The sequence below is a fragment of the Seriola aureovittata genome, chromosome 12, assembly GCF_021018895.1.
Source record: "Seriola aureovittata isolate HTS-2021-v1 ecotype China chromosome 12, ASM2101889v1, whole genome shotgun sequence".
Lineage (NCBI taxonomy): Eukaryota > Metazoa > Chordata > Actinopteri > Carangiformes > Carangidae > Seriola > Seriola aureovittata.
Genome location: NC_079375.1, coordinates 7174149 through 7200822, shown reverse-complemented (window position 1 = coordinate 7200822; position 26674 = coordinate 7174149). Strand labels below are relative to the sequence as shown.

The 26674-nt window shown below is 42.7% G+C and overlaps 1 protein-coding gene across 1 annotated transcript in view; it reads right to left on the bottom strand.

Annotated features, from left to right (window-relative positions):
* Nucleotides 1–25192, bottom strand: part of st6galnac5a (ST6 (alpha-N-acetyl-neuraminyl-2,3-beta-galactosyl-1,3)-N-acetylgalactosaminide alpha-2,6-sialyltransferase 5a) — a 51456-nt gene extending 26264 nt beyond the window's left edge. Inside the window, exons 1-2 of the mRNA XM_056391296.1 lie at nt 25041–25192; nt 23902–24111 (exon numbers count right to left, since the gene is read on the bottom strand). Of these exons, the coding sequence (XP_056247271.1) occupies nt 23902–24111; nt 25041–25055 (225 nt within the window). The 5' untranslated portion in view covers nt 25056–25192. The remainder of the gene's footprint in view (nt 1–23901; nt 24112–25040) is intronic.
* Nucleotides 25193–26674: the final 1482 nt, after the last annotated feature.

Here is a 26674-nt window from a genome sequence, read left to right as displayed (position 1 = left end):
GTAAAAGTACAAAAGCTCCAACCCGCAGACAGACAACAGCCTCTCACATCTCTGCTGCGCCTGCCAGAGAGACAACCCCGGCAGCGGGGACCGCCCTCCTCTGCTTCCTCATTCTGTTGGCATCTGAACCCCCTCCCTTGCTTCCACTGAGCCTGTCCTTCACCGGGCTGTACGAACCATCAGTGACTGCCCGCCGCTCACCCCGCCTGACTTCCTGACCCGAGGAAAACACGGCTGTCAGAGCAACAGGGATTAACCTTGAGAGATGGTGGAGGGGATGAAACGGAGAGGGAGCTTGGTCCCAGACCACCTGGGGAGGTAGTATCATTGAGAACGGGGGGAGACGGGGTGGGTTGGTGGGTGGTGACCACAGAGAGATGTTGTGTCACTAAACAAGGTTCTGGTGTTGATTACAAGTACAGAATAACATGTGTGAGTCAGAAGGCTGGTATTATTGAGTGGCATTTGAAGTCCGTGTACATGAGTGTGTGATTAAACAACAGAGAGGAATCAAAGCCTCATATAATCACACATTATCACTATGTGAATGTAAATGGGAGAGACTGTGCGGTTGGCCAAGCCTGATTGGCTTCATGGTCAGCACTCAGAGCTCCTCGCTGCCCGTGGTTAACACAGGCAATAATTGGTGGTTAAAACTCACATGGGTCTTAAGGGGGTGTGAAATCAGCTTTTAATTTCTCACCCGACCCCCCCCCCTTCCCTTTCCCAATCGGCGCGGCCCCTTGAGGGAAGACATACTTACACTGCAGCGAACCATTACGCTTGACGTATGCCATACCCCCATCCGAGTGGAGAAATAGCATTTGAGTGTTGTTATTGATTTTGTGTGGGCGAATGCGGTGGGAAGAGGGATTGAGCGTGGGCTTAGAGAGGATGCCGGGTCTTCAAAGATGCGAAATGGAGGATACAACAGTAAGATACGGCAGTAAATGTGAGTGTTGAGAGGCGGCAATCATCCAGCCCAGCAGGATGCTGTCTGGCTGTCTAGTATCACCCAGAGATACCACAACAGAGCAGAGCATTTTCAACCTCCTCCAGGCTGACCTTTAGGCTCGTCAAAGACGCCTTTGTTTTCTATAGCTTCCTCAGAGACAAGACTTCTACCCATGGTCAGAAATTAACAGAAGCTGGAGGCAAAAATACTCTTGAAAGGTCTTAAAAAACAAAAGAAATTCTTATGAGTATCTTTCTTGGTATGTCACCCTGCTCATGTCTCGCTGACTGTGCTGTGAATGCGACTTTTCTTCTTCCATGGCCCGTTGATGAATGATATTTTTGTCATATTTTCCAGTGGCGAGAAAAACAAAGCAGGTTTTGACTGGAGAATACCAAAGACACAGCCTGTATGAGAACAAAGTGTTAGCACCACACAGCCAACAGTAGAAACAGGACTAAAGGCCGATTTATACTTGAAGCAAGTAGCATAGGTTTTGATTTACAGTTTTGATAGCACCAGCGCAACATCAGACGGCCCTATTGTTTGTGGTCCAGACATACTGTGCTTCATTGTATTCCCCACAGTGACTCTGTTTACATCGTTTAATCTATATAGTGATGCGAGCGAGCGGTGGTGTCTTATTAGTGAATATGAGACTTTTCTGGTGCAGTCACTCTATTTATGCTTTTTTTTCACTTTGATAGAGAGCCACGATCCTGAAGGTAACAATGAATGTATGTACAAAATGCCACGGCAATCCATCCTAAAGTCGTTGTGATATTTTACTCCAAACCATAAATGTCAGCCTCATGGTGGCACTAGAGGAAAAGTCACTGGATCATCATTAAGTTTCCTCTAGAACAGCTGTTCCCAATCTTTTCAAACTCATGCCACTTGAAAATCTCAAAAATGTTGGAGGCCCAAATCCGACCCCGTAACAATACAGAGGCATTTTTTATTTTATTGATAATGATTGAACATTCAGGATGGAACTGAAAGCAGGGGGAGCTAAATTTTTTCTTCTTTGTTTGACAGAGGAGTGATCACTTGTCAAATCACCATCTGTCTCTTCACTCTCTTTCCTTTCAATCCTTCCTGTTGGGTGTAATGTATGAATGTGTGAGTGAATGTGGCAAGCATTTTAAAGCGCTTTGAGGAATACGACTAGAAAAGTGCTATATAAGTGCAGTCCATTTACATTTATAATTACATACTGTTACACCCGCCAACATAATAACAGCCCACGAATGTAATACAAATCCGCAGCTCTTAATGTAATAATCCCACAAACGTAATAAATTCCCCACAAACGTAACAGCAGGTGATATGATGGGGTTTAATTACATCAACACTTGATCAGTCTACACAGTCAAGAACCTATACAAGAATAGGCTATGTCAAAAGTAGTGATGCGTGGGTCAGGGGTTTTTAAGACCCGCACCCATCGTACCCGAGCTTGACCTGAATGTTCTTAAGAGAGAGTTTTCAGCCTGTCAGTGCGCTGTCCGTGGTGCTGAACAGGGAGGCTACTGAAACACAGATGAAGCTGCTGCAGAGAAATCCTCACTACAAGAGGCGTTCTGCTTATGCGGGAAAAAAAAATCTATTTAAACAAGATATTTACTTGCCTCAAAACAATTCTGTGGACTGACAATGAATGATAAAGCTGTGTGTGTTTGAGAGAGAGAGAGAGAGAATGACAGAGAAAGTAGAAGAGAAGGTAGAGGTGGACTTGTTGATGCACAGCCTATATTGCGCGCGATGTTTGTTAATGTAAGTTATTTATGAGTTACTCAGAGCGCTGCTTTGAGACGTTTTGACCCGCTCTGCCCAAACCCGTGATATTTGCTAATGAGCTGACTCGAACCCATTGGCAGGTGTATAAGTAAATAAACAACAATGACCACAAAGATCATTTTTCATTTTCATGTGACATTTGTGGGAAGTCATTACAACTTTGAAAGCTGAAGACTTTCACCTTCCCACAAACATAACAAATCCGCAGGATCACAGGAAATGATGTATTACATTTGTAGTAGGCAACCGCTGTTACGTTTGTGGGAAATTTATTACGTTTGTGGGGTTATTACATTAAAAGCTGCAGATTTGTATTATGTTTGTGGGCTGTTATTACGTTGGCGGATGTTACACATACTTTTTACCAAAACTATTTTGCCACTGATTTTTTGGTCCACTTGTACCTCACAGGTTGGGAACCACTGCTCTAGAAACCTTGGATGTCTGTACGTGGCAATGCATCTGGTTGATGTTGAGATATTTCACAAATTGAAAACTTTGCCCCACTGGACCAAAAAGGTGGATCAACCAAGTGACAGACCCTAACCTGGCTGAAAATCCTAAGCAACAAACAACAGCTGTGACAAATTAGACAACCCATATTACAAAAAAATCAGAGAGTGATGGAACACAATCTTCTTCTACCAGGGGGACCAAGTTAATACATATCTGACTGAGATGAATCGAGCGTATATTTGCAATTCTAATGTATTATTTCATCATTCACTAAAATTGCCTGTGAAAAAGACCAGGGAAAAAAACCTTCTAAAATCAGATAAAGGGACAAAAATGCAAAAAAGTTAATTTCTTAAACTGCTCCCTACTGTGAGAACCAAAATGAGTAATTTATGATACGATTATGATTAAAAGGAAACCAACGTCGGGGGGAATGAAAGAAGGAAATCCAAGGATGAAGAAATGAACTGCACTGGGATAGAGAGTACAGATAGACAGAGAGTAAAAGAGCAAATGAATAGAGAATTAGCGAATGGAGAAACAAAACACCAATTAGAGTTGATAGCAGCAAAGGAAGAATAGATGGGAGGAGCTGAATGAGGACAGTTACCAAATTAGAGTAAAATCTCGACAGCTGGAGGCAACAGCAGAGAGAGAGAGAGAGAGCGAGAGAGAGAGGGGTGCGTTCAGTTATGGTAGTAAAGGCACTCTATTTAGGGGAAAATCAAGTCTGCTTCTGTTGTGCTGATGAGCGTTGGCACAGACACACACACACACAAACATACACACTCCGGCAGGTTGAGTGCTGCAGGGCACAGTCAGTGGAGGAGGGCTTATTTGGAGCTGTTTGTCCAGCATGCACGTTTGGCCGGTCATTAGAGAGAGCTGAGGTGGGGAAACAAGCGCTGCTGAGAGCTAATGAAGACGAGGAGAGGAGTGGGGAAGAGGAGGAGGAGGAAGGAGAGGGAGGGAGTGGATATCGAAACAGGGGCAATTAGGGGTTCTCGCGGTCAGCAGTCATACGCCAGGTTGACAGCTCCTGCTGCTCTGACGCTCTGGTCTTAATTAGGGCAGGGTTTTTCTGTGAGCACCTTGAAAAGAAGACATCTTTGATGTAGGGCAATTATCTACCTCGGAAAGAAAATAGCATCTGACCCAAAAAGAAGTTAATAAAAACTCATTGATGGAGGTTGAGAGTGTTTTTTTTTGTTTTTGGGATAAGTGACATGGGGGATGATCTTGTTAGGAGGGCACTGCTTGAAACAAGAGCTGATATCATCCATGGTGTTTGGAGGAGAGGAGAGATTGTCGGCGGAGCTCTGATCTTCAAAGCAAGCAGGGGTGTAAAGATGGCTGTTCACTGTGTGTGTGTGTGTGTGTGTGTTTGTGTGTGTGACAAAGACAGTGCCACAGAGAGGAGATCTAATGATTTAATGTGTGCCTGCGTTCACGTTTGTAATCAAAGTAAAAGTGTACGGCCGCTGGAGAGGGATGCAACAGTTTAGAGGACATCAACCGAGTCTCTCTCTCTCTCTCTCTCTCTCTCTCTCTCTCACAAACACACACAAGCAAACAGAACAAAAAACACACTACTGCAAAATACATCTGCCACCCTTGAACTTCAACTGCATCATCACGGCCAGGAAAAAAAAATTCTGACAAAGACACAAATTATTCAGCGGCGCGACACGTGTGAACCAGAACCATGGATCCATGTTGTTTGTGTTTGTTTATAGAGGAAGAGATAGAACAGATAATAGAGGACTGCTGTAGCCTGAGTGGGTAACAAAAACATTGATTTGGCTAAAAGTAGTATAAAAAATTATGTTTAAAAAAATAAAATAAACAGTTTGGACAGCGGTTCATAAAAACTTGGTTGACAAATTGATGGCTGCCTGGTGCTGTCAAATAAACTGATCAGTGTCTAAAGCTGCATTTTAGGAGTCTGTTTTATTTGCAGCGAGGTGTCCAGAGAGACTGTCACGCAGACACAACGGTGACAAGTCTTAAATCAACCAAACGCAGAACGTGTTTTTTTTTTTTTTACATTTATCTTGCAGAACAAACAAAACCTACAAAATCTCCTCTCACACGCCGTCACCTTGGATTTTGACAAGACTGTGATGTAGGTTTGACGTTGTCCATCTAACACAGTGAGACTAATGGAGAAAGCAGGTATATGTAAACAGACAGAAGATGTACAGCTTTTAGAGTTGAAGCATTAAGATAATGGAGAAGAAAAGAGCATCCATTATAGAACAGTGATGGAGCATTTGTTGTGTGTTAAAGTACTTAAAGCGACCTGTGCTTGGGGTCTCTTGAGGTCATGCTAACAATGACTAATACAACAGCTCTGAGCATTTATTCAAATAACAAACGATTTTCAATGGACGCCAGCAACACACTACTTACAATAAAAACAGTCCTGCTCATGTTAAGCAGTAATATTTTTCATCTGTTATGAAAAGCAGTAAAGGCATAAGTAGTGTGGCGATGTTATCCTACTGCAAAAAGTCTGGTGGACATCACTGCACCAGACTGCACAGTGGTTTAAGAATCGACGAGGGCAGATTTTCCAGCTCACAAAGACACACAGAAGTAGAATTATCCTCTTCGTGATAGTCAATATTGAAAATAACCGTTAGATGCCACCCTGATGTCTGAACGCACAAGAAATCTGCCTAATATTGACAAAATTGTGATTTGGATCAGAAACTGTCTGATTAAAAAAAAAAAAGAAGAGAAAAAAATCTGGGAAAATATTTTGCTGCCAATTTTTGATAATTAACAGTTTTCGATACTCTGTGCTCCTGACAAAATTCAGTCGCTACCAAACTACGATACACAACACGATACAATACTTGGCGGCTAACGAATTTTCGTTTTGAAATGAGAAAACCAAAATTGGGAAATGACTCGTTTCCCAGGTACCATTTTTGAAAACGACGAAAAAACAAACCATTATCTGTTTTCCTTGATGTGATTATTAAATTTGAAATTGGGAATTGAAATACTCGTGTTGAAATCAGCTTTCTCAATTTTGCGTTGATTCTTTTTGGTGTGACCCGGAAGTTGTGATTAGTATGCCGCTTGTAACATAGCAGGAAGTCAGGAAATGGGTTGTTTTCCGTTTTTTTGTTTCGCTATTTCTAAATGGGAATCGGAAAAAAACTACATTACAGATTTTGGTTTCCTCATTTCAAAATGAAAGATTATTGGCCGCCAAGTACACGGACCCAGGAGTGTACAGTTACATGTATTTGACTGGTTGAGGAAGTGTGTTACTGAAAGCTGGCAAAAGTTGAGCCAAGTTAAACTTTCTCACTGACTAACCCAGAGCCCTCTCAGAGATGAATCAGTCTTTAGGTGCAGTGCTTATCTGGCCTCACGACTGACCACAAAGTTCTGGCTTCATCTCTTTGCCACTTTCTCAACAAAACTTGAACACAGTGCTTCAGCACTTCTCTGGAGTACATTTGATTATACAGCTGTTGCTATTATTGTGTCCACCCACACTGGATCCACAGCTTGATTTCTGTCTCACACCCCCTGCGCTGCCTCCCCGATCGAAAATACCCTTGTATGCCGAACCCCTCTGCAGCTCTTGTGCAGCCCGACTCTGTCCCGGGGGCGAGACTCCGTGTCATTAAACCTTAACTCTCCTCACCACCTGCATGAGAAGGTGAAAAGAACACTGCTGCACCTTGTTCCTCTCTCACTCTTTTCTCCCAGATAAAAAGTGACCCCCCTCCTCCTCCTCCTCTCCCTCACCTCATCTGGTGCGGGTGACCCGGAGAAGAGAACAAACAGCTCCTCTCGCTGTGAGTTTCTATTAGTATGAGCAGCTGGAAAGAAAGACCGGATCCAGGCAGCCCGATGTGTCAAGCCAGTGGGAGTGTGGAGACAATCGGGTTGCAGCTTGTTACAACACACACTCTTTCGCCTTAATTGGCTCCATATCAGCTTGCTAGCCGCCGGTGCGGTGTACAATGATGCAGCCATTGCTTGTCCCTATAACCTCCACCCAGATAGGAGAGGAGTGAGCTACTGCTGCGAGGACCACACAGACACCACATCCTTGTAGGAGTGATTGTCTTGGCATGAATACAAAAGATGAGGTGCAATTTACCAGGTCAAAGAATCTCTCCTTCTTACCCCCTCTTTTTGCTCTGAAATTGCAGCAGGAGGTGGCGAGTGGAGAAGATAGAGGAAGAAAAAGCCCGGAGGAAATGACAGGGGGACATTAGGAAGAGAGAGGGAGGGAGAAAGATGGGAGAAAGACGAAGGGAAAGAGTGGGAATGGAGGGGGGGGGAGTGAGAGACAGAGGCGGGGCCGAGAGGGGGGAGGAAAATGAAAGGCAATCTCATAGAGATGAAAAAGAGGAACAAGAAAAAGGAGTGGCTGTCAGAGAAAGAAGCACTTCGGAGACCAGGAAATGTAAGGCAGGACCTTGAGAGAGACAGGGAGGGATTTCAGGGGCATCCTTTGATGGGGAAAAGTTAGAATCGCACAGAGTCTATACTTCACCGCTGCAACACAAGTTATGATATCTGATGAGGTCATTACACGAGCGCAAAGTGGCGGCACCTTCGCAAACATCATTAAAAACATCTGCAGGATTTCCCTTCCTGAGCGCATCCAGGCACCTGAAGTCAATCACGCGTTGGAGGAGATTTCACATTTACAAGTGAGCTCACGGCAGCCTTCATCAGCACTCCGCTTATTGATCCACTGGGCTGATATGTTCCCATAATCCTCTCGGATCAGTTGTTGGGAGTGATAGGCATGGTTACCGGTGGTAAACAATGGAGTGAATCGATGAGGAGAAGATGATCTTGTCAAGAGAAGTCTGGTGAGAGTAATGACTTGGAAGAGATGTCTGAGCGCAAGGTGTGCACGCCGCCATTTAATTTTCACGTCACGTCCGCCGCCACGCTGCGAAAGTCCCTTTTCTACACGAGATACGGCGAGTTGAAAATGAAACTGAAAGATAAAAGGTGCAGCATAATCCTAGCGTGGAGCCAAATATATGCATGGGTAGGGACAGCGGGAGGAAATTTGAATATGGCACTCAAGACGAACTGTTAACCGTCAAACTCAAGATGACAAGTTTGTTGTGAACAAGGGCAAACAGGCAATTTTCACACCAATGCGAAAACTTCTTCTTCCAGGCTGGAGACTGGCTGTTAAATCTTGGAGTGCGAGTGTAATAAATCCCGTCGAGCTGAGTCCCAAAGGAGCAATTATTGTTGTGTTCTCACAATATAACAACAAGCCCAAGAAAAACAAAAAGGAGACATCAATAATACATCACCAATACTACAGGCTCTATGTTTGGGAAAGCTGTGCTTCCCTCTGAAAACATTTCCAATAGTAAATATTCTAGTTGGAGTGAGTCCATTATGTGCTGGAACAGAGGATAATGAGAGACAGTAACCAAAAAGGGTGTGCGTGGGTATGTGTGTGTGTGTGTGTGTGTGTGTGTGTGTGTGTGTGTGTGTGTGTGTGTGTAAAACACCAGCTGCCAGTGACAACACTTGTCAAGCAGGAAGAATCTCCTGGGAGGCGGCAGATTTTATACTGGCAAGCAGGACACGTGAGTGTGTCTCTGTGCTTGAGGGTGTGTTTATGTGCATAAATGTGTCTCTGTAAACGGTGGAAATTAAGTAATTACATTTACTCAAATACTGCACCAGGAGGCACTTGTACTTTACTAGAATATTTAAGTTTTAATGCTACGTTATACTTCTGCATTTCAACATAAATACCAGGAATTTGAAACCTATTCGAAGACGCCCAAAAATGTTAACCGATAAAAACTAAATGTGGAAACAGACTTAGTAAATAAATCATGATGTAAAAGACAAAACATACTGGCAAACAAAAGCCATCCAATATGTGTAGTCTTTCAACCTGGTTTTCCAGTGTTTGGGGTCTGACTGGTGCTCAGTGGTTTAATGGCACCTGATGGTAAAATTAGCACCACCAGCTGTTAATCTTGATGTTTCCACCTCCTAATATTTGCATAACAGCGGTAAATGGAATTTGCTTCTTTTTTTTTTTTTTTTTTCTCCTGGAGCTACATTTGGTTTGAGACTTGACTAATGAGTTGTTCGCTGTTCCACCAAAGAGTGATTTCCGCTCCAAACTTCATGGCTTCTTGATGACTTCACTAAATTCGGAGATCAAAGAGGTAAAAGTATGCAATGTTTCACAAAAAGCAAAGATTAGAGAAAAGTCTGAAAAAAATGAAGCGGCAGAACTTTGTTTTTTCATCTTTCCTCTCCTATTAATCATCTCACAACCCTTCAGATACGTCTTGTGACCCTTTGGAGCGGCCCGACCCTCGGGGATCAACTAAGTTGGGAAAAACTAACTAACTAACTTACTGAATATTAAATAGACAAAACTGACAACACTTCAACCAACGACAACAGTTAAACGCTGATAACAGACTGATTCAGGGTTCATTTTTCTTCTGAAGTTGAATTTTGAATATAGGACTTTTATTTGTAATGTCATTTTTATATTGAGGCATTGATGCTTTTACTTAAATAAAAGATCCCATATTAATATTAATAACAATAATGATGATGATGATGATGATGATAAGCCCCATAATCTGCATGGCAGAGCTTAAATTCCCTGAGCAACCAGGTGGAACTTGGGGAGGGGAGGAGCGCTTGTTTATGCATTTTTCCGCTGCATTCCCAGAGACACAGACTTTAAATAGGAAAACGCTAATGAAATGAATCACAATGCTAATGTTTAGTGCCAAGGTAATGCCTATTCATTTACTTAATGGATACGCACCTGAGATGTGATAATAGCCAAACTGGTGATTAGGAACATGCAGGTTGAGCTTCACAGTGAAAGAAATCATTCCTGCCAGCAGCTCTGGATCCAACTCACATCAATAAATGGCTGTTTGGAGGTTGTTGTTTTTTTCCCCTTTTTTTCAGCTTTTCACCAAGGTGATGAGCCTCCCCCACAAACACAGGGCTCATTAGTCTAATCCTGAGTGTATTCTGTCTAGCAGGAATTCATAAAGACACAAACAATGCACGCACGCATGCTAACAGCTTTCTGTCGGTGAGGTGCTCCCACACTGTTTTATCCCTTAATGAGCCCTGATCAGCCATGTTCACACTATCTCACACTGAGGAGAAAGTGAATTTCACATAGCCACAGTGCTGGAGGGAGCATTCAGAGCCTTCACTGAGCAAAAGCACCAATACAACAATGTAAAAATACCTGAAGCAACTGGAAGTTCTGCATTCAAACTTTTACTTCAATGAAAATACAAAAGCACCATAATGTATTTAAAGAATGAAAAAAATGACTCATTCTGCAGAAAAATGACCTCTGTGACTTATGTATTATCATATGGAAGAAACTAACTGCTTTATATATCATTGTGTATTTTAGACCAATGATTCCCATCATAGGGTGGAAGCCACAAAGATTTTTATTATCTTTGCTGGGTTTTTTAAAATAATGAAGAGCAACAAACAAAGATTTAAAGTGATAGTTTGGGGTATTTGACGTGTGGCTAAAACACGTTTTTTCGCTGACCCCATCCGCTGCAGCACATCGCTCAGCTTCTGTGCCGGTGCTCCCGGCTGCTTCTCTAAACTGGGAGCACGCCAATCTGAATCTACTGTAGGTAATAACCTGACTGTAGATGAGTACCTCACACAACCCCACGTCGAATAACCCAAGCTATCACTTTAAATTACTTAATCTGATCATTTTAGAGTTAATGTAAGCCAAAAAGGTTGGAAACTGCTAGTTTAATCTATAACAATAGTCAAGTCAAGTCAACATTATTTATATAACACATTTAAACACAGCTTGAGCTGACCAAAGTGCTGTACAAAGGGCAATTCAAATTAATAAAATAAGCAGGTAAAACAAATGTATAAAGTGCATAACAAGTAGTCAACAGGGAGCAAGTGCTCAATATGAACATGACAATGGACTAGGAGTTTAGTGATCTAAAAGGCCAGTGAATAAAAATATGTCTTTAAACTAGATTTAAAAATGGAGATGGGAGGAGCACATCTGATGTCAGGTGGTAGGGGGTTCCATAGTTTTGGAGCGAAGGCTCTGTCACCTTTTAGTTTGAGATGAGCTTGTGTGACATGTAGAAGGGTTGAACTTTGAGATCTGAGAGATCTAAGAGCTGGGCGCCAGTGGATGAGATCTGAGATGTAAGGTGGGGCCTGACCATTGAATGTAATCAGCAGGGTCTTGAATTGAATTCTGAAGTGAACAGGAAGCCAGTGAAGGGAGGCTTAGACTGGGGTGATGTGCTTGCAGTTTTTAGTACCAGTCAACATCCTCACAGCTGCATTCTGGACCAACTGTAAGTGAGATGGTGAAGTCTGAGGAAGGCCTAAATACAGAAAATTACAATAGTCCAGTTGAGAAGTGATAAAGGCGTCGATTACTTTCTTGAGGTCAATGAAGGACAGAATTGGTTTCAGTTTGGAGAGGGTTCTTAACTGAAAGTAACTACTTTTAATAACAGAGGTATTATGTTTGTCAAGGCAGAGCTTAAAGGTCAAGGATTACAGCCAGGTTTTTAGCAGGAGGCTTCACATATGGGATAAGATGGTCAAGATTACTTGCGAGTTGGGTTCTGGATTTAGAGGGTCAAATATAACTGAAGTACAGAACTGAAGTAAAGTCCTTAAAGCAGTCCAGGAGAGGTTGAAGGGAGTCTATAGATTTTAGTGGGAGATAAAGTTGTGTATCGTCAGCATTGAAATCGCATGAGATGTTATATTTTCTGATGTATCCAAGGGGCAGAATGTATAGGCAGAATAGGACTGGCCTAAGGATGGATCCCTGGGGGACTCCACTGGTGACAAGGGCAGAGGAGGAGGAGAACTGGTCTATAGCCACTGAAAATATCCTGTGTTTTATGCAGCAGTGTTTTTAGCAGTACCCTTAATACCAACTCACTGTTCTAGATGTGTTAAAAGGATGTCATGGTCAACGGTATCGAAGGCAGCACTAAGGTCCAGTAGAATGAGGATGGTGTTTTTCCCGGAATCAACAGTGAGCAGTAGGTCATTGGTCATCTTTAACAGAGCTGTTTCTGTGCTGTGGAGGGCTTTGAACCCTGATTGGAGTCGAGTCATATGCACAAGAGATGAAGAAGTCTGATATTAATGCCTGTGCGGTCAAATCTGTTCCTCTTGGTTATTAGCTGAGCATCTAATGTTGTCATCATCATCATCATCATCATGGTCATCATCAAGGTTTCGATGCATTCTTAATGAGATGATGATGGAAGACGGAATTAACACTGTGATTATGAGTCGAGGAAATTGAGTCATCTTCGTCTCATCAATAGTCAGATATTCTTGTGCATCACAGAAATGAGCATTCGTTAACTTCATTAGCTGTAGCCAGCTGTCCTCAAATCATTTTTCTTCTGTGTAAAAGTGAAAATTAAGTCTGTTTTCAGTGTTCAAACTTTTTTTTTTCAATTCCAAAAATTTCTTCCCAGCTCAGCATTAATGTGTTGAATCTTAATTTTGATGAGCTTCAGGGCATCAACATTGATCTTGGAGGAAATGTTGTGTATTCACGGAGCCTGTCATGCCTCTATTAACCAAAGTAAAGACACTTCATTCATAGTTCAATTTGTTTATCTTGACAGATGACTGTCAGTTTGAGACGAGGCAGAAGTTTCAAAAGATTACTCGCCTCAAAACAATCTTTAAACAAGCCAAGTTGCTTTCGACAAATATTTAATCCCTGCTGGCATGATCAGAGAGATACACAAGTGCCGTTCCAAATGTTTAATAAAGAAAGAATTTCCACTGATTTTGTGTCGCTGGCAAACAATGCATTGCATTTATTTCATTACAAAAAAGTTAGAGCAGCTTTTTAAAAGTAACCGGCCTGCTGGCTCACAATAAACATGAGTCCCATTTGATTTTTATCTTATTATCTGAGAGCACAAACATTCATTGATCCTGCAGAAGCAGCTGTCAAGCTATAATTTAGTCTATCTAGTTATTTGTTTAGTAAAGGTTAATTTTTCTGTGCAGCACCACAACATTACAAGAGAGAGCAGAGCAGCAACTCAGCAAAAAATTGTTGTGCAACCCTGAAATACCTACTGAAGGTTATTTGACTCAAATATATTTTGTATGTTTTTTTAGTTCCTGTATGTGTCCTCAGACAGTGTATTCATGTTCATCTTATAATCTTTTCATAGCACATTAGGAAAGAGGTGGGAAAAGCTGTATTGGGTTTCTTTTTCTTATGTATCTGTTTTTTTCAATGCAGTCTGGATGTTGACAGTTTTGAATATCTTGCGGCTGCAATTAAAACTTGCTACAATTAAACAGTGCTGTCTTCGGGAAAGTTTTAACATAATTAAATATACAATTAACAATAGCATTCTATTTTTAACTGCAGGAAATTGAGTCGGAGAACTGTGTTTTGATGAGATTATGCTGAGGCCGTGGGAGTTACACCACATCAGCTACACCCGGTGCCTCCCTGCCTGAAATCAATTTAGTTGTACTGACAATTGTGGAAACTTCCAGTGTTGACCTACATGTCAGTGTGACCCACTTGCTACGACTGAGGGTTGTCCAAGATCTCACAAAAATTACAATCTGAGGTACAGTGTGTATAAACCTCCTCATCTCTCTAGGATGATGGGAGTGACATGTATACGTTACTGTATCTACAGGTATGCTATCATAAGTGATGTTTGGTGAAATGCTCCAAACAAACAAACCAACAACCGCAGTGTTTGACAAGGTGTGCACAAGTGTGAACACAGACAGAGGTGTGAGGACAAATTCTCACATTACTCAAATAACTTTTTCCCTCCACTGTCCATGTTGACTGCAGAGCCACACCTCTGCTCTGTAGCAAGGGAGTTTGTGTTTTATCAGAGAAGTGACAGAACAACCAGGACAAATTATTGCTAACCAACTCTTCTTTGACCTCCACTCCATGTTTCTGAACCTCAGTGGCACAACTAGCCATCAACACACAGCAGGAGACGGCTCTACTTTATATGTGTGTGCTAAATGCCCAACAAGGGACTGGAGTTCGAAATTAGCTTTGGCTACATGTACAGTATGTCAGACACTGCTTCTATTTCTCTGTACTCGTCCCTCACAAATAAACCAAACTAAATTAAACTAGGTATTTTATTCTGGAGCCTGCCCATTATCCATGTATATCACTGAATACTTTGGGTTTTAGAGCTGTTTGTTCAAAGGTAGCTTCTCTAAAAAAAAAAAAAGAAAACATGGGTGGAAAAGTAAAGGAAGAACAGACATAGAGTAAGTACAGTAAGTTCATGTCAGGATCCAAGTTGTAACTTTGACTGGGAAACTTGAGTTTTTCTGACAGCTCCAATATAGATATCACTAATGCGGAAGTGCATGAAAACAAATATTCACACTTCACATTAGCCAAAAAAAGTTGTTCAGTGTAAATAAACCCAAATTTAATGGATATGGTTTTATATTGTTAATGCACAGTGTTGTAATCCTCACATGTCAAACTCAGTCTCAACCATCCATCCCATATGAGGTGAATGTGGCGGTGTGCTCACCGAAACAATCCAAGATCCCTTTAAATGTACGCTTCATGTAGCATTCATTTTTCAGAGATTAACACCCGTGAAAACAGCACTTTCCTTTGGCACTACATTTATCAACCGCTGAACTATCGTATTCCTATGCAAAAGCGTACATACAGAGCGCACTGTTTTACGCCGCTTTCTGATTCACTCAGCTGACCCGCGGGACCTGGGTAATGTAGTGACTATTTATGAGTACCTCGCACAACCTCACGTCAAAAAACCCGAACTATCCCTTTAAAGCGTCCCATTTCCTAATAAAATCCAGATGCTGTTCAATGCACTTTCATTTACACATACACTCTGCTGCCAGTTTATTAGGTTCAGCCAACTAAAACTAATGCAATTGAAAAACATTATAACCTTCTTGAAGGTAGGATTTATTACAGGACTCTTGTATTAGACTACATTAGTTTTAGGTGTACCTAATAAACTGGCAATTGAGTGTATATGTAGCCACATATATTTTTCTATTGCTTTTCCCATGTGCAAATGGAGGTTTGCCCTACTCCAGTCCAGAGGTAGGTGGTAATGCACCTGAATCTGCTCTGTTATTCACACTGTTCCTTCTTTCTCACAGATCTTTTAGTGGTTGCTTCTGCATAACTGTGCTAAAAACTTTATATAGAGCCATTGTCACAGAGGGCAGTCCCTGTAAGAGGCTAATTTCACAGACTGTTTACGGACATGGTTACACTGAAGATAAGCATCATGAAGAGAAAATTGCATTCACACCTTTTCAAAATCTGCCTAGAATATACATGATCTCCCATGGTGCTTTAAGTAATCAGATCTCACCCTGTCTCAAATGGTTCTTTACGGCGTTAACATTTTGTTTTGTTTTGTTTTTTCAGATCTGATAGATCCAAACATCCCCAGAGACATGAAGTGGCTAAAGCGGTCAGCAAGCTTCTTCACAAGAGCTTGTAGGATGGTCAAGAAGCCGGATTAAGCCGGGGAATCTGTGATTGACTGTTGGTCGCCATGATTGATCATCTGTGTGGAGGTGAGAAAAGAGCAAGGGTTTCAACTTCTCTCTCTGATTCTCTCTTTTTTCATTCTTGATACAAATATTTCACTTTCCATGTGAACAACTGAGCGCAACACTGAGCAGGAGAGACAAATGTGTGCCGTCATATTATAACATCATACTCCCCCGTTTCACTTTGCCTTCCATTAAAGCTTTATGGAACAGCTACAAACACTTTTGATTTCAAACGAACGTGGTTGCACAACAATGCCAAAAGAGCTAGTTCTGATCAAGCGTAACCCAACCCAAAATGTAAATGGAGCATGGTCCAGCACGAGTCTTCAGAACAGCTTCAACGCTCCTTAGCATAGATTAGCCCAGATGAAGGGGGCGGAAAGTGCTCTTTAACACGCTGGTCCATAATCTTCCTTTGCTAATGAGTTTATCTTGAGATCTCGTGGCTATTCTCATCAAACCGTTAAGTGACTTCCCCGTGTCGTGTATGGCAGCTTCTATGGCACCTGTCTGTATGAACAACTTGTCCAGGCCTCAACATGGTGGACGATGCCTCAATCTGAAATTGTTCTCAGAGAGTTTGGACAATCTACAGTATCTATTTTCCACATGATGATTTGGGTTCCAGTGACAGACCCTGCTGTTGATAGAACCTGAATTAATGCGGAGAGGAAAGAGAAGAGGCGGAAGCAGCTCCATATGCGCCCAGGAAAAAATGCTTACTTCTCTGAAAGTGTGATCAGTCGACTCAGTCAGTGAGAGCGGGAGACCAAAGAACCTTTGACGAATAACCGTGACACTGTCTTCTCAATGGGGTAGGGGGTTGATGGGATATACATCAAAGTCCGCTCTGTAATTGGGCGTATTTCCACTGAAGTCAGACAATGTGGTTCAGGCAACGATTTAATGTCACATCAGCAAAACACTACAAGGCTACAGAAGGCTCTTTCTTTCTCCGTGGCTCTCTGGTCCTCTGCAACTTTTACATCGTCACTTCCAGTTTTAAAAACTTTGCCAACTTTAATACAACGCTGCTCCGTGTTTTCTACACTTCTAGCCAAGATGCTCATTGTTTTGGCAAACCTCAGGTCTCCATAATTAATAACCTTGGCATCGAATATGTTTCTAATCTGGGCTGCATGTATGTGTGTGTGTGTGTGTGTGTGTGTGTGTGTGTGTGTGTGGGGCGCTCAGGGCATACAAACAGAGATTACGCCACAATACAAATAACAGTTTGATCATCCCTCTCTCCCACCATGGAGGACATGCTCATTAATCACTCCTAAAGAGTTGAATAATGTAGTTAGCCTCGTGTGTGTGAGGAGCCAGAGGATGGAAAAGCAAAGAAATTGAGTTTTATTGCGATGCTTCCTGCCAGCCGTCTCTTTGTATTCGCTCTCAGTGGAAGGCGGCGGCGGCCCATCATCTATCTCCTGATGTTATGCCAAAAGGTATCATCCGTTTCTCGATGTTTAACCTTTTCAGATCCTTCACAGGTCTCTCGGGGGCCAAGTAAGGAGAGTGCCCCGCGGGGTACAGCTTACCAAGCACCAAAGGTTAAAACACGGAGAAGCATGAAATCACCATTCAGCTCGTGACACGCGCCTCCAGAAATTTCCCTCCACTTCCTTTATGTTGAAAATGTTTGACTTCGCCAGTGATTCCCTAACCACAGAATGCCAAAAGGCACCAAGTGTGAGATTACTCCGTCGAGGGAATGCTTATCGAAGGGCAGCCCCCCCCCCCCCCCCCCTGTCGTCTCCCTCCTTCATCCATAATTGCTTTCCAGGCCTGCACTGGAAAGAGCCTGAAGCTGTGTTATGTTTGGCGGGAGCGGAATGCACTGGAGATAAGTTGAAATCCAAGACTATGCCCCAATTGGGACCACTGAGATATAACGAAACCACCATTCTCTTCTCTTCAGTCAAAACGGAGCATTTTTAGCATTCTAACAAGGTCTCTGCATAAAAATAGTGGTTATCTGTCAGTAATGTTTTGTGCAGTTCTCATAATTTAAAAACTCCTAATGGTAAAAAATACAAAGACAGACCTCACACACACACACACACACATGCACAGATTTATACACACACATGCACACAGCCCCGCAGACTTCACAAACACTGTTAGTTCGCATAAAATGACTACAGAGTCCTTGGCCATAACGGTCTAATTGAGGAGTGTTCTGTCTCACTATCAGCTGGCTGACTGCGTAGCAAAATCCTAATGAACGGTGAAAAATGGTTTTGTTGCTCAGAGAAAACCACAGAAGATGTGGCTGTCTGAGATGAAATATTAAACATCTCACTTCTCCAGCTGTCACTAAAGCTGTGGCTGGGAGAAAGATGCCTTGTCATGTCTCCTTGGCACAGACGGCTTCGTTCTCCTTGGCTCATGCCTCCGAGCAAAGTGTACCTAGTCAGAGAGAATTTCCAGCCCAGATATGTCTAAAAACCCGACCTTGTCCCGAGTTTGTGCAGAAGAATCTGCTCTGTAAATTTCTTGTGCTGTCTCAGTGGGGCTGTCTGTAGCTGCACAACCGTTTGTGGCTTTTTTCCTTTAAGCCGCGATAGCGTCGCTAAGTACGCCGACATTGCTCCAACCGTGAGGCCAACATTTGTTGTTTTGGAAGGCTGAATTGTGTTCACTTTGTTGATACTGTGACTTTCATCTAGTGCCACCATCAGGTCAAAATTTGTCAGATACATCTGACTCAATGCTAAATTCCAATTAGCCTCAGCTGTACTGCTTGTACTGCTGATGGGCAAATGTGAGCAGGCTTAGCCTACACGCTCCACCGATTTTACACTTAGATTGTTTACTACCACATATGCGAAACAAGCTTTTCATGGCTCCAGAGGGAGCCGTGTGATTGGTCGGGATTGAAGACAACAAGTTTGAAAATCAAATAAAATCTGGCAGTGTGGGGGCGTCGAGTGGCGCAGTGGGTAGAGCAGGCGCCTCATGTGTAGAGGCAACAGTCCTCGCTGCAGTCGGCCCCGGTTCGAATTCCGCATCGGACGGCCCTTTACTGCATGTCATTCCCCCTCTCTCTGCCTCCCCATTTCCTCTCTCTACTGTACTGTTAAATAAAGGCATAAAAAGCCCAAAAAATATACTTAAAAAAAAAACAAAAAAAAATCTGGCAGTGTGGAGTTAGAGAGAAGTGAACTTTCCAGACCTCTGTAGCCCCCTCCTCGGCTTTGCTTGAGGCTAGCGGCTTGAGGCTGCATTAGACGCTACTAGGATAACACACCCCAATCTCCGACTGGACTGTCAGTGGTGGAGTTGCATCATGGGTATTGCGGGCAACCTTATTAAACACAATATCAATTGTTGCACTGCATTTATTTGAATCCTTTTTTTCTTAAACTGTAGAAGTGCAGTGTTAAATCTGTGGACTACTCCTTTAAGTGCAGTCTCGCAGAGCCGTTAGCACCACTGAAGACTCTAAGTCTTGTTTGTTAAGAAGCCAAAGGTTTGACTTTTAATCATATGAAAAAACATCTTGTCTCCTGTTAGAACGGAAAAGTCAGCCTCGTTCATTCCTCTCCAGCGTGACATCAGGGCGCCCCTCATGTCTGATAAGGCGCCTCGCTCTCGTCTGCACAGAAATCTCCTCCATTACTTCGTCTCCACCTGACTTGCAGGATATCAGTTATGAATCTGCATGATTCTGGTGTCAGAGAGGCAATCAAAGGGAGACAGTTACGCTGCCTCATCCTCGCATCTCCACAGAGAGACAGGGCAGAGTGGTTTCCTCTCCTCCTCCTCCTCCTCCTCCTCCTCCTGCTCCTCCTCCTCCTCCTTCTCACCGTGAAAATAAAAAGCAGGATAGTGCTAGAAGAAAGGAAACCCAATGGGATTTCAGTCTCTATCTTTCACTCTTGTGTCTGCTTCTGCCTCCTTCTTCCCTCTTTCCTCATTCTCTCAGGCTGAACCTTTCCTGGGTCCTATATTCTCTTTTATCGTTCTCTCCATCCTTACCCTTTCCTAGTTTTGTCCTCCTCTCTCATTCTCTTTGCCCTTACTCCACAAGAGTTTCTTTTGCCTTTTCATCTCTGTCCTAAGTTTCTTTCTTTGCTTCCTTATCTCGTCCCTCTCCTCCTCAGTCTTCACAGCAGAAGTTCAGCCCAACCAAAGCTGCTGCACAGATAGAAATAAATTAGCCTTTATTCTGACCTAAATCAAACATGCTGCATTGAAAATACTTGGTAAATAGCATTTAATGGATGCAGATGCATAAATAGAGTCTGTAATATACAAAAAAAAAAAAATCTTACAATTTTGGTTCATAACCTAGGGGTTGGTGAAACATTTTTTTTTTTCTTTACGATGTTCTGGGAAATGTTTTAGGATCTTGGCCAAAAGTCTGCAGAAAACTTCACCAGGCTTAAAAATGGTTTCTGGGCTGTGATGAGTTTAATACTCCAGTGGAAGATAAAGTGAAACGGTCAAACGCTGACTGGCACTGCACCCTGCGTGCCAGCCAGCTGATATCTCAGAAAGATCAATATGGCAGAGAGGTCAGCAAGCAAAGATGAAGAAGACAAATGTTCATGTCAGAGTATTTTTTTTCCAAATGGCGATCATTCAGCACCGCAGGAAGACAAATGCGAGGCAAGGCCAACAACTTTTACACTATATATATACATATATATCGAGAAGTGTAAAAGTTGTTTTATATATATATATATATATATATATATATATATATATATATAAACAGAGAAAGCTCATCTGTGTTGAGGATTGAGGATACAATGGTTTAGAGGATGAAGTATTTGAAGGTTGTGCGGCATTATGTGCTACCACATGCTGTCGTAGCAAAGTGCATTCCAATCATAAAGAATTGATGGAACCTCGCCGTGGCAGAATGTCAAGGGTGACATGATAGCAGGTTTGAAGAAGCGTAAATGATGCTCAGTGAAGCTGGGGCCCTAATTGATGTCCCTTGTCACCAAAATGTCAATAAGTTTATTGCCAAGAGAAAAAATAAATTGGCGGTTTACTTACAATGCTCAGCTGCTCCAGTCAGTGGGAGAAAATCAATTCTCATCCATAGCTGAGTTTACTGACGCATTACAGACAAATCCTCATCAAATCAAAACGTACACGGTCACTGACTATTGGCATGTCAGGCAGCGAGAATAAAAAGATGCCGCTGCGTGCCCCATCAGCTGTCTTCAAATATGACTGACTCATTTATTTATTTGTGCTCCACTCGACTTCTGACAGAACTGTGTGACTCTGCTGTGCGATAATTCAGATTCAGAGACCAAAAAAAAAAAACCTAAACAGCCTCTGGCATATTGAACGCCAGCTCTGGACTAGAATTAACTGGATTTTAATGTTGCTTACCACACCATGTCCACGATCCACATCGCACACCGCTACATACAAATTCCCACCATTAAAAGTTTTCACACTTACAGGAAAATTCCCTTTCTTTTAAATTATTTTTTGTAATTTCTGAGCATTATTTCCAATTAAAAACTAAAATCTTATTCATTACTACATTACTGAGATGTTGGAGGGTGAAGCAACCTCACTCCTCACAGCTCTACAGTTGAGTCCATTAATGCAACCCGGGTGACAAACAGGCTGTGAAGACCTCCAGCTTAAACCAATTATCTAAACCAAATTATCTGGAAGTTACAAACAAAGCTGAATGCATGTGAAAAACACTGGGGAAAAAAAAGCATGTTTGTACAAATATGTGTAGCTGTGCTTCTACAGTATACTTGTGGCGGTCTTCATTGACATCATGCATTTCCCCAGGACCCTTAAGGCCTGGATGTTCTCCAAAGCAGATGCAGACGTGAGCAGCCGACGCTCATGCGTGTACTGTTTATACTGCATTGCGTGTCTGCATAAGGAGGCACGTTCACACATGGCTGTCAGCACATACTGTCGGCCCAGTCATTCATTTTTGGAAGCACGCAAACGCTCCTATGTAGACGCTTGCAGCCATGCAGACATGTAACGTATAATTTATGTATAACCATCCTAATCTGAACCATTACAACTGCAGGCTTACCGCAAACCCAGTTCCAGCCTTAAACCTAAAACCTTAACCTTCAAACAGCACTTTGCAGAACTGAGGACTGAGCAAAATGGTTGTGGCGCATGTCATCTTCTCACTTCCTGTCCTCACTCTGCTGTTTCTGTATAAATCCCACTCTCCAGGTCTTAATCAGTGAGTGCAGTGTGTTAATGTTTAATCAGGAAGTCTGCAAAGTCTAATAAATGAGTCATCATTCAGATAATATAGGGAAATTGTGGATTTGGCCACAATGTGTTTAATTGTCTGACGGCTTGTGCTTCTTTCTTGCTGCACTTTGGCATCACCAAATCCCCAGACTGCAGCTTTAACAGTATGTTAATGAGGAAAATGCTATCATAACCTCATCATAAATAACACTAATGAAATGCCAAAAAAAAAAAAAATGGAGAATCGTTCTGCTCACATACTTTTTGTAGAGAACGGTGAATTCACAGCACACATTGCAACATGTGGAGCTGAAGGTGGGGAAAGTGAAGTGGACAGACAGGCAGCGTTTCTCCTGAGAAAACTCTGCCAGCTGATCTTTTCACAGTTATCAGCAGCCAACATTATAGGTTTCCACACTTGTTGGTTTCTGCTCCCGTGAGATTTCTTTTAATGAATAATAGTTCCGCCATCTGTTGCCAACTTGCATTACTTTGTCACAAGATTAAGTGACTCTTCAGAGCCCCTGGTGTTTAATTTAGCAAAAGTTCATTTACCAACCGGGTTTCTTTTTCTGACGTTCAAGAACAATGTGTTGACTTCCAAATCTGTCTGGCTGATACATGTTCATGCTGCTTGTTTTTCTCATCCACGCAGCGACAGCGGGGAGGCGGCTGTCAAATTACTCACATGCAAATCAACATATGACACATCGTGAAAGAGAGATGACAGTGTTGATTGGCTTGCTATTCAGAGCGTCATCAGTCCTCTCAGGGACGCATCACTCAAAGAACCTACCTGACACAAACCCACAGTGTGAGGGGTTAGTGGGGGCCCCTGGGCTATAAGTCAATCGAGCGGCTTCGATGAGATGCCAGACTCCTACAGAGTGAGACAAAATGACTACAGAGAGACTAAAAACAACTACAGAGAGACGCAAAGCGGCTTCAACCGTGGCCACATTACTTGTGGTTTAGTGTCTCTCCCAGTCTGTTTCTTGCTCCTTTTGTAGGGGGGGTGAACGAGCTGTTATGTGTCTGTGCCCACGGGGCCTTTGTCTCATAATCCCTCCATGAGTCTTTCCAAACTTTCCATTTCTCTAAATCTCAAACATCTCAAATCCAATTGTTGGAGAACTGTCACAGCCATCATTTGGGTCAGTGGTGCAGACCGCTAAACAAACCATCCAACAGCCCATCTACCAAATTGCCTGCAGAGAAGCACACTGTTATTATATGTTGCCTACAAAAAAAAAAAAAAAAAAAAACCTTTACAAGGTGATTAGGTCTGCTTTACTTGCAGCGCCTTCGCTCCCCAGTACTCACATTGATTGTTTTCTCCTGGCTCGGTAAATAGATGGAAGTCAATACACCCCTACTGTGACGTCAGGGTTCACCTAGCTGCAGGTCTCCCGGGCTTATCAATTAGAGCCTAAGAATGCAGCCAAGGATTTCATTTGTAGCCTAAGCTGTTATTAGCAACGACAGGTGGGTACTGAGTGTGGCGCAACACTGTGCTGGAGAAAATTGTGATAAATGACAGGGGGGAGGCGCTCTCTCTCTCTCTCTCTCTCTCTCTCTCTCTCTCTCTCTCTCTCTCTCTCTCTCTCTACAGAGCTGTGCAGGTATACAGGACGGCTGGTCATTAGACAGGAGGAAAGGTGTGTATTCATGAGTGTGTGTGTGCGTGTGCGTGTGTAAGTTTCAAGTGGAGAAAGTGAAGATGTAGTGCAGGAATGGGTTCCTAACGGGATAAAGTAAAACTGGCTTCACTTTCAAAGGCTTTGGTGCCTACTCTGCAGCGCATTAGCCACACATTTGAAGCCATTCATCCGCCGGTTCCCTGCATTATGGACACATCTGTTTACCTTATGGTCGATGATGCCGCTGTATCCCTGGAGGACCGGGGCGTGAGGCTTGGCCACCCTCACGGAGGCTTCAGTGGGCCGCCGCAGCTGTTCATGCTGTCGGATGCGCGTGTCGTTAGAGTCCCTGGAAGCGATGTTGAAGCTGCCGTTGTAGACAAGGAACAAGCTGGCGCACAGGAGAAGCACGAGAAGCACGGCTACCCCATGGCGCTGACACAGAGACACAAGCAGATGCTGACAAATTAGTCCGGCTGCACTGAACTGAGTTTAGGCTGCACCTATGAGCTTAACAACAGATGAGAGGTAGCGTGCTCTCAGTGACAGACATCATCATCATCATCATCATCATCATCATCATCATCAGCTGATTTGTCAATAAAACACCAAACTTCCCTGTAATTCATGGCACGTGCAACCAAAACCCTCAGCTCTTATCGACTTAATTTAAGGGCACGGGCATATTCATGACATTGACAAGATGTCAGGCTGTTAATGATCACCTTTACTTAGTTTGCAAGCATGCATGTCAATGCTCAGGTGCGTTCAGGAGCACGTCTGCAGGCAGATTTACAGTAAGCGCCACACCTCAGAGGACGCAGAGAGATATAAAGTAAAAGTTCACATATACACAGATATCCTGACCTTGTGGAAGTCACTCTGATCTGCCACCTTATAAACCCATATTAAATTACAATTGTATAAGATAAGCAGCTCCTGACACCTTTTGATTTGTTTACGCGGCACAGTGCCTAACGCTGATTGTTGGATGAGTGGATCTATGTTTTTATTATTATTTCACAGCTGTCTAAACTGGGACAGCGTGCGTGAATACAAGTCATTTAAAGCAATAAAATTCGATTCACTTGCACAAATGTATGCATCTGCATTAACACGCAGGAAAAAAACAAACATCCAGCGCGCTGTGCTCCACGCTGTAGTGTTTAGTAGGAGAAAAGCTGGAGCTCTTAGTGTCAAACAGCCCGCACAGCTGGACGTCCATTGTTCAGATCCTAATCTTTTGATCCGACAGTGTACACACAGCAGTGTTACGGCGGTTGGAGCGCACTTCTCGGAACAATGCTGGATTTGAAGGCGAGCACAAACAGTTGTCTATAGGGCTACATGGCAGAAACCTTTACCATAGGTGTCTTCATTTTGCAGCGCGCTGTCTTATCGCTGCGGCTCAGTGCGTCTGACTCCACTTTCTCTCATGGTCCAGCGCCATCCATTCGCAGTCCCCGATCCACTCCAGTCCGTCCGCACTGTGCCAGCCCGCCTGCCGCTGCCTGTGTGTCTTCAGACCGGAGCCCAGGCGCAATTCATACAGTGGAGAACGAGGAGACAGATGTTCACTATCGTATCTCTGCTGGGTCTTAAAGCCCCCCGAGTTTGAGAGGGCTGAAGAGTGGAGGCGCGGCGCAGTTAATTAAAGAGAGTACCTGCAAGAGGGTGATAAGGCCGTTTTGTTTAATGGTTATTTTCTGCTGAGCAATATTTGATGGGAATCTCTGCTCGGATTACTCTGGAGTACAGTGAAGCCACGACATGTCATCTTTTGACGTCTGCTGCATAAAATATGAGGTGGACTATAAATGAACGGGACGTTACACTGTAGTGATTATAACCTGTAGCATGTACTTACATTAACACCCAGTCTCTTTTCACTCATTTTAATTCACTCAAATCCTGAACTGAAGCACAAAGTTAAATGTGCTTGTACTTCCCATCTCATGCCTCTTCATACTTCTCCTCCACTGCATTTCAGAGGGACACACTGTACTTTTTCCTTCACTACAGCTTTAGTTACTAGATAATTGAGCACAGTGGTTCTCAAAGTGGGGTGCCGGGACCCTCAGGGGACCTTGAGAGAGCGTCTGAGGGTTCCCAGCAAAAAGGGGAATAATTTATTTTCACTCTAACTCCATCCATAAGTAACACAATGACAGAATGTATGACTATTTTGGTCTCAAACACTTTAAAACATCTAAAAGCAAAAATCTTATTAGCTCTGGTCTGTGGTCTAATTAGTGTCAGGGGTCCTAGACGTGAAAAAGTTTGAGAACCACTGCTTCAGAAGTTAGAACTTTACAATACAGAACTTAATATAACTTATCATATACCATGCACTGTAACATATTAAACCGCATTACGGTTTAGTTGACGTTAATGAAATATAACACTGACAGGAGATGATTATATTTGCTGATTATACTTGTATTTCTGTTTCTATTTTCACTTTTCACATTTCCAGTTTTTTTCTTTTACTTGTAATGCAGTATTTTCAAGTGATGGTTTCTACTTTTGCTGAAGTAAAACATCTGAAAATGTCCTAATGCATTAATGCCCTTTTAGCTTTTAATCCACTTCCTCTTCCAGTTTTCCAGTTTCTCTTATTATTAATGTGCTGTACATTTAGCTCTCTCATTTTTAATCTTACATTGCCCTTTATACTGAAAAGTGCTATATAAATAAGGTTAGCTTGCTTGCAGTGCTGAAACCACCCAATGATGTACTGTGCTGATACCTCTTCATTTTTTTTAATAATTCCTCCTTTTAAATCCAATGCACTGTACATTGTTGATAGAAAAGCTTAAATTCATTTTTGGGTTAAACTGATTAATGAGCTGCTTCAGCCTCTACGTGAAACTAGACGTTAAAGTACGTAAAGAAACATTATGGAATTCAGCCTTAAAAACAACAAGCAGATATTGTGCTCTGTCAACACCTATTCCATTGTTGGCTTCCTGTTAAATTTTTCCACACATGCACGTGC